Here is a 9,130-nt window from a genome sequence, read left to right as displayed (position 1 = left end):
CATCAACAACCAGCCACACTCACTGCAGTCTATTGTTTTAAGTAACCTTTTGAAGATGGCAATAGAATATACAGTTGTGTTCAAAATAATAGCAGTCCAACATCACTAACCTCATAAATCAAATGTTTTGGTTGAAGTGATATTTCTACATGGCAAATAATTTACTAGTAAGTGTTGTAGAGTCATAGAAAACCAACAGACCCAACAGTCATGACATGCATGCTGCTTATTCTGCGTAATTGAATCTGTAATTGAAAGGGGCATGTTCAAAATAATAGCAGTGTTGTGTTCAGTTAGTGAGGTGATTGATTCTGTGAAGAAACAGGTGTCAATTATGGCCCATATTTAAGGAAGGAAGGAAGCAAATGTTGGGCATGCTGGTGCATTCCACACTGAAATACTCCGCAAAATGGGTCGTTCCAGACATTGCCCTGAGGAACAGCGGACTTTGATTAAAAAGTTGATTGGAGAGGGGAAAACATATAAAGAAGTGCAGAAAATTATAGTCTGCTCAGCCAAAATGATTTCAAATGCCTTGAAATGGCATCCAAAGCATGAACGACGTGGGAAAAAACGGTCAACTATCATTCGAATGGATCGAAGAATAGCCAAAATGGCAAAGGCTCAACCAATGATCAGCTCCAGGAAAATCAAAGAAGACTTAAAGTTACCTGTGAGTACTGTTACCATCAGAAGAAGGCTATGTGAAGCAAAGCTATCAGCTAGAAACCCCCGCAAAGTCCCATTGCTGAAAAAAAGACATATACTGAATAGGTTGAAATTTGCCAAAGGACACATTGACTGGCCAAAGGAGAAATGGGGCAACATTCTGTGGACTGATGAGAGCAAAATTGTTCTTTTTGGGTCTAGGGGCCGCAGACAGTTTGTCCGACGACCCCCCTGCACTGAATTCAAGCCACAGTTCACTGTGAAGACAGTAAAGCACAGTGGTGCAAAAATCATGTTATGGGGATGTTTCTCATACTGTGGTGTTGGGCCTATTTACCGCATACCAGGGATCATGGATCAGTTTCAATACATCAAAATACTTGAAGAGGTCATGTTGCCTTATGCTGAAAAAATGGGTTGAAATGGGTCTTTCAACAAGACAATGACCCAGAACACACCAGTAAGCGAGCAAAGTCTTGGTTCCAGATGAACAAGATTGATGTTATGGAGTGGCCAGCCCAATCCCCAGACCTCAATCCCATAGAAAACTTGTGGAGTGACATCAAAACTGCTGTTTCTGAGGCAAAACCCAGTAATGCAGAGGAATTGTGGAATGTAGTTCAATCGTCCTGGGCTGGAATACCTGTTCACAGGTGCCAGAAGTTGGTCGACTCCATGCAACACAGATGTGAAGCAGTTCTCAGAAATAATGGTTATGCAACTAAATATTAGTGCAGTGATTCAAAGTAAAGCAAACCCTTGAGACATTTTTCAGTTCATACAGTAAATGTTTGAGTTTGTAAAGAAAAATGCAAATACTGCTATTTTTTTGAACAGCCTAATATTCCTTTTTCTTCACTTTCTGTAAAGGTATAACACAAACTTGATCAATTTTGGTCATGTTTGGATTTGGAATTGCATGTGGAGTGTTCCCAATGCATTGATATTATGGAATTAAAAGCTATTCTAAGGATTTTGAGCATTATTCACTTTTTTAAACACACTGCTATTATTCTGAACACAACTGTATAACCTATCGATTTGTATGTGCTGCAGTCTCCACTACTGGTGTTCATCTGACTGTGACCGTTTGTTACATGTGCAAGAAGTTTTCCTCTGTTGATTGGAAGAAAAAACTGTGATAATCACTGTCTCAACGGGATTGAAAAACTTTTAACAGGAAGGTCCCGGCTTGTTAATGCATAACAAATTACTGTAGGTAAATACAAACAAAGTCTTATGCAGTTATACTGTTATCAAATAACCTTGAGGAAGTAAACATGCAGCCACTGTACTGTTATGCAGTATGTAGCTTGCATCTAGAGTAGCTTAAACTGAAGTGCTAAGTATTCAGCAATATCAATTAAAGTGCAATCAAGCATCTCCTCGTAAAAGCAGTAAAAGCTGCAGCATTGCCAGACCTATCCACTGAGCTATCTACTGTATTCTTCTGAGAGGCTGTTGAATTGTATTGCATTATACTGAGAGGTAATTTGTATAAATGGGGTATACAAAATAATGCAAATGCCTCCTCACAGTATCAACAGTTTCAACAAAGATCTAAACATTATAACCTTTATAAAGGTAGAATTTATTGCAAGTCTGTTTTATTAAACCAAATAATAAACTAGTAACTAAGTGTATATAATCATCCTCTACATTGTTCTGTACTCAGTTCCCCCTTCTTCCATCTCTTGTCCCCAAAGAAATATGTATTTTCTGGCTGACCGTCTGAATGGCAGACTCCCAGTATCCAGCAAGTCACCTCTGGCAGCGAATACTCACCCAGAAGATTGAGAACCTTACAAATTATTACAGACTGCTGATTTGTTTGGTCACTTGACAATGATTAAGGATGACAGATGAGTAAGATTTCCTTATGGAATTTGCTTAAAAAGAAAAATATAATGAGTCAAAATAGAGTAGGGTTAAGTATTATTTTTTTAATCAGTTCACATAGCGGTTGAAACATGTGTTCTGTCAAGCGTGTGAACCTGTGAGTTTACGTGGATGTCAATATGTGCTTTACTGCAGCCGCCAGTTGTCACTATTGCAAAGAGTGTTCTAGTGTCTGTGCTCAGTCTCTTCCTGGCATGTGCTCCATTTACCTCGGGACACTGCTTGGATTCATGCAGTGAACATTGTGTGAAATCCTCCCGTGCATAGGGCTTTTGTGGAGTCCTGGCATTCATGTGCAGATGGGATAGGCAACCCACAGGGTCCTCTGTTCCTGCATGCTCAGGGACAAATACTCAAACATAAACATACAAACAACAAATACACCTTTCTGCCATGTGGTGAACCCAGAAGTTAAGTCAGCACTTCAGTTCATGGGACACAGTGTCATAGGAGTGAGAGTGTTAAAGCACTGACATGGGAGGCAGAGAGGTCAAAGGTTACAGGTTAGATGGCCACATGACATCATCTCACTTCCAGTCCAACATGCACTGAACCTTTTGTCTGACCTGAACAAATGCCTAAAGATGAGAGGCTTTAATACCAATGGAATCTGTTCTATACTTATTGTTATGATTTAAGTTCCACAGCGCTGTGGAGATAGGTCTGGCAATGTGAGACTATGATTCAAGTAATGTGTTATGGTGACAAAATATTTTGGTGAATGTTTTCTCCTTACAAGCTGTCTTTCCACTGTATCTTGTAACTGCAAGTAAAACACATTATGTAGGACGTTTTCCCACATTTGATAGACTTTCTGATCTTCCGGAGCACTTGTAATTACTCACAATATTCAAGAGTTATTGTTTGATAGCCTTTAACATAATAGCCTTAAATTATTTGCCAGCACTAATAATGTGATGGAATGAACCCTGCTCATATGTATTTAAGATGTCATTCTTAATCTACAGTGAAGTTCTCTGTGGTCTGTTTTTACACACCAAGCACACTGCCAGACGCTTATCTATCGATACAGCTACTCCTTAATTCCAACTCACTCTCTAAAGTTCAATTTCCGATCATTCATTTCTGAGATTGAGTTAAGTTGGGTGGTTCTGGTCCCAGGCATCTCATCATTCTCGGTGAAGCCAGTACAGTTGTTGTCTTCTGTGGAGGGTAATTCTGTGGTTAAATTGTCTGTGGTTTTTTTACACCTCCCAGTCTCACACAGCCTTTGTAGCAGCTGCAGCAGAGCAACTCTCAGCTCTCGACAGCGCAGTGCATACAGTAGTGGGTTGACTGCAGAGTTGACCAAGCAGAGGGTGCTGCAAAAGGCGAAGGCCCTCTGTTGGGTGTGGGTCAGGAGCACAGAGACATCAGCTAACATGAAGGAAAGTGCAGGAAGCCAGCAGCCCACCAGTATGAGTAGGATCAGGCCAAACGTACGTGCTAGCCGGATATCCATCCTCATGCGGGCCTGGCCTGTCCCTGCTGCTCCCTGGAGGCTGGTCATGGAGGATACGTGGCGGTGGGCCTTCCACAGGATGAGAGCATAAGCCCACAAAATGAGAGCCAGAAGCACCAGTATGAAACTGGTCCAACATGCCAGATAGCCCTGGTTGATGTAGGGAAACAGGCGTGAGCAGGGTGGAGAAAGCACTGTGGGACACCTCCAGCCCATCAAAGGCAAGAAGGAGATGAAGATGGTGGCGCTCCAGAGGATCAGCAGACTCAGCAGGGCTCGCCGACGGGTAAGCAGCACCTTATAGCTGGAAGCCTGGTGGATGCAGAGGTAGCGGTCCAGAGCGGTCAGCAGTAAACTCCCCACTGAGCTGGTGAAGGCCATGGTGACTCCACCTAATTTGAAGAGGTAGGCAGTGGGGCCATCACTGCGGCGAAAGAGGTGAAAATCCAGGAAGCTGGTGGTGAAGAAGCAGCTGGCAAAGATATCAGCTAAAGCAAGGCTGGCAATGAAGAGATATGAAGGCCGCTGCCGCAGGGTGGCTGTGGCGGCGATCACTCCCAACACAAGAGCATTTTCCAGCAGTGTGATAGGACCTGCCAGGAAACAGATGGAGCCGATGGCTGTCTTCTCTTCCTTGATGAGAACCATGTAGCATTCCAGATTCTCACAAGACCTGTTAACTGTGAGAAAAACACAAGTTTATATCAGGACAGATTGAGAGTGGGCAAGTACTGAAACTACATCTTCCATTATAAATGCATTGCAATAAAAGTATTGCATTAACTTACACCCACATTATATTGAACCATTTTAGATTCCAAAGAAGCAAGGCAATGTGTGTGTGTGTGTGTGTGTGTGTGTGTGTGTGTGTGTGTGTGTGTGTATAAATATATATATATATATATATATATATATATATATATATATATTAGGCTGCATACCTATTGGTGATGAGGTGTTCTCTTTGGCTTCTGTGGGTCCTAAAGAAGTGGGAATCTCCCAGTCCTCCATTTCAACTGTTACTGCTTGGGCCAACGCTATTGTAATTAGGAAATACAGCAAGTAATTTAAATCTGTTATTTTTGTATGGATTAACACAAAAAATGAACATATCTGTAGCAAAACAGATAACAGGAAACAATTTTAAAATAAAAGAAAATGTACTGCAGCTTTCACTTTTTCCAGTATCACCTTAACTTCCAAAGCACATAAAATACTTCTAAAGAATTGCTTTCATCATAAACTTAATATTTTAAGAGTTTCATATTGAATTAAGATAACTGAAGTAAGTGTGTTAGGCAAGACAGAAAGAATACGGCAACATCCAAACATATACAGGAAAAACAATACAAGAAAAAAAATGATATAATTAGATTTTAACCACATGATTATTGTGTGTCATTATATGATTGATAACAAACCTTTTTTACATTAAGTGGATGAAACAGGCAACTTCCTGTGGAGAAACAAATAGAGTAGACAACGTGATGTCTTTTCCTCTCCATGTCAATATTGAAATTGGTGCTTAAAAGGAACATTAAAATGTATGAGTGAAGATAGAAAGTCGTTTAGAGATCAGGGCAAACAGACAATAATCATTACAGAATCTGCTGGGGCTGATATTGAAGGAATTAGTTGTAAGGAGCCATGGTTTAAAGCAAGCCATAAACCACTTCTCAAGAAACAATGACCGAATTTTGTTTTAAAAATGTTTAAATGCACATATCTCATGAATGTTTGAGCATGATAGCCTAAAGCCCATAGTATGATGCTGTTGTCTTTTGTCCAATGAAGCTTTAAAAAAATCTCTGCAAGACATTCTCTGTAACGTAAATGCTTTTATAAATGAACTGAGCTAGTCAGAGAATTAATATTTAATCCATATTTCCACAATCACATTGGCAGGGATTTTTCTGTAAGTGCATTCAGTTATCTGCAAATGAACATTATAGCAAACTCATGTTGTTGGCATATCATCATATTTTATACATCCCTTAGTACATTCATTTGGATTTTTTATTTTTTATTTTATTTATTTAGTACTTTTTATTTTATTGTCCATGCTATTCATGTGGATTTGCTTTTTTATCATCCTGTTTGTGATGTCTTAAGCTACTGGGACCTTGAATTTCCCCTTGGGGATCAATAAAGTATCTATCTATCTATCTATCGATCTTTAACAGGATGAAGACTGCCCCCTTTTGGAATTAGATGGGATTGTGTTGCAACAAAACAGTGAATCGGTGGGTGAAGGTCAGCACAGAGATGAACAATCTCCTGTAGAGTGCATCACCTGTGCATCACCTGTATGCAATCAATAGATTAAACTAAGTGTGGGAAGTCGCTGTTAGAGGATTTGATTAAAATAAATAATGCTGTGATAAACAGAGAGTGGCCGCCTTTAATTAATTACGGAGCGGCTTAAACAGAAAGAATATATTTTACAGGCAAAAACATGACCCAAACACATCAAATAAATGTAAATCACAGTAATCTTTAAAAAAAAAAAAAAAAGAAGCTGAGAATCATTGAGTAAATTACATAAAAAGCAACATTAAAATGCATCAAGGAAAGTAGTAGGCTTTTAGATATGATGCAGTATAAGTGATTAAAGGGAACACTTTCACCTAATCAGGTCACTGTGCCTTTCAACCCATTGTTTTCCGTTTATTCTATTTCCAATGACCATTGTTTCAGTTTTTCATAAAAAATATGACACTGCGTTATGAAAGCAAAAGCACATGCGAGCAGAAGTAGTGCAAGTAAAAGGACTTTCCAGAATGGCCCTTATTTTTTGGGGGGGGCATTTTAGGCCTTTATTTGACAGGACAGCTGAAGACATGAAAGGGGAGAGAGAGAGGGAGGAATCACATGCAGCAAAGGGCTACAGGTCGGAGTCGAACCTGGGCCCGCTGCGTCGAGGAGTAAACCTCTATATATGGGCGCCCGCTCTACCAACTGAGCTATCTGGGCGCCCCGCAATGGCCCTTATTGACTGAAGGGACAATATTTCCCAATTCAACTATGGGCTATGTGTGAAAGCACTTGTGGATATTACACCACCTCAGGCTCTTTTCTCCCTGGTGAAAAAAATGGATTGCCAAATTGTTGTTTTTTGACTCTTAAAGAACCAGTCATTCTTTAAAAAAGATTGCCTATTTAAGAAAGCAGCAGCAGCACATACAGAAAACTTTATTTAACATTCAAAACACACGCAGGCATCTGTTTTAGTCACATCACTGGCGACATGCACACTGAAATATTATGTTGCAATAACCCCTTGAGTCACTGTTTCACCATGCCACATTGTTTCAAAATATAACAGAGCCCTGCTCAAGTAGAACAAAAATGAAATCACTACTCGTTTTGTAGTAAAAGCAGAAAATGGAAGCATTATAAAATAGGTCAAATGCAGCAGGTCTACTGCATAAATACACATATTGAATACAAGACAAAAACAGACAACATATTTTTTCTTATGACTTCTAAAAAATACATCTAATTTCACAGAGATATCACCGTCCGTTTAATTACAAATTTAAACTAATTCATTTTATTACTATAATTATTACTACTGTCACTGGATTTTAAACCTTTAATAAAATAACCTTTGAAAATCTTACCTTATGTTCTCTCTTGTGCGTGGTTGTCTTGTGTATTTCTTTGTTTTATGGGAACCGAATTAAGTCTCTCAGCAACTGAACAACCACAGCATGACCACACAGACCTACAGACCTGACTGGTGCATGAGTGAGGGGAAGAAAAGGAGGGTGGCTGTGATGACACAAGAGGGAGGGAGAGAGAGAGAGAGAGAGAGAGAGAGAGAGAGAGAGAGAGAGAGAGAGAACCAGATGGAGAGAAATGAAAGAGCCCAAAAATGTATTAGAAGTACAGCTGGAGTCTGTGATGAAACTGTCATAGCAGTAGTCCAATTTTGATTTGTTTGGTTATATGCAATAGATGTGAAAGGGACAAGATAAAACATTTATACAGTAATAGAGACCAACTGTAGTGATCACACAATTCTTAAACAATGTCATGGCAGCAGACAGGGTCAGGATGATGGTAGGAGATCACTCAAGCAGGTTTGACAAACATGTCGATAAAAAAGAAGGAGAAACACGCATACACCTTTTATTCAACAAAAATATGAATAAAGTTACCTTAACCCTTGTTTTGTCTTCCCTTCAACCTTGAAAAAAACACTTTTTTTCTGACATGTGATGCCTTTTTTTCACAATTTGTTTTCGCTTTTTCCACCATTTAAAATTTTTCTTCTACACATTTTCAGCGCTTATTTCTACGTCCAATATTTTCTGATATAAAACAAAAATTTAAAACGGGCCAATGTGACCCGAAGTCAACACAAGGGTTAAAAAATTATCTTTGGCTTTTGAATCCATTACTCCAAAGCTACGAGTGTTTGAATGCATTAATTACCTGATAAGTGAACCTTGATTTAAGACTATTGTGCCAAAAATGTGACTTGTTTTACACAATCAAGGTGGCTATATAAAAGACATTTTGCCATTGAATTATTCCTATTTTGGCAGCAACAGTTTTTCCTTCCACCTCTATAGCTAATTACGTTCCACTTATCTTCATTTCACAGACATCTATCATCCCACAGGCATGCACACACATTATCCTCCTTATGCTATTTTTTTTTTATTTGCTATCTTTTTACAACATACTGTTTGGATGACAAGAATAGCATAATTGCTCACCTTATGTGGAAAGACTGGCAAAATGATGAAAAAAAAGAGACTTAAATACAGTATTCCTGCTTTGTTATTTTAAAGATTATAAGTGTGCACATTTATTCTTGGTGTCACACTTGGTGTTTGATTCTTGTTTACATCAACTCCACAGTAAGTATGGAGGTGTGTAAACCAGCCTTCATTGAAAATTCACAAGGATTTAGATTTTGTTTTTTTTTACATTATTGACTAATGTAGTGTAGTGGGTGGGTCAGGGTGTAATACTGCTTGCAGTACAACAGGGGGCAATGCTAAGCAACAATGTACTAGTGGACATAAGGAGGGACTTGGTAACCTCCAGTGAAAGGTTGTTCAGTCTTTTAAATCATTCTTCATAGAT

General features: G+C 39.1%; 1 protein-coding gene across 4 annotated transcripts; it reads right to left on the bottom strand.

Moving 5' to 3' along the window:
* Window positions 1–2,084: 2,084 nt before the first annotated feature.
* On the bottom strand, window positions 2,085–7,851 carry cnr2 (cannabinoid receptor 2). Of its 4 annotated transcripts, none has more exons than XM_031314610.2 (4): window positions 7,654–7,851; window positions 5,452–5,486; window positions 4,972–5,103; window positions 2,085–4,710 (listed from the first exon to the last, which is right to left on the bottom strand). In XM_031314610.2, the coding sequence occupies exons 3-4, from the start codon at window positions 5,039–5,041 to the stop codon at window positions 3,620–3,622; spliced, it is 1,161 nt and encodes a 386-aa protein (XP_031170470.1). In that variant the 5' UTR covers window positions 5,042–5,103; window positions 5,452–5,486; window positions 7,654–7,851; the 3' UTR covers window positions 2,085–3,619. The 4 variants fall into 4 exon arrangements, with proteins under 4 accessions (XP_031170470.1, XP_035862603.1, XP_031170480.1 ...); XM_036006710.1 differs by having other exon boundaries at window positions 4,972–5,067; XM_031314620.2 differs by lacking the exon at window positions 5,452–5,486 and having other exon boundaries at window positions 4,972–5,067.
* Window positions 7,852–9,130: the final 1,279 nt, after the last annotated feature.

Source organism: Sander lucioperca, chromosome 10 (genome assembly GCF_008315115.2).
Source record: "Sander lucioperca isolate FBNREF2018 chromosome 10, SLUC_FBN_1.2, whole genome shotgun sequence".
Lineage (NCBI taxonomy): Eukaryota > Metazoa > Chordata > Actinopteri > Perciformes > Percidae > Sander > Sander lucioperca.
Note: the sequence above shows the minus strand (reverse complement) of the source record. Positions and strands in the feature narration are given on the sequence as shown.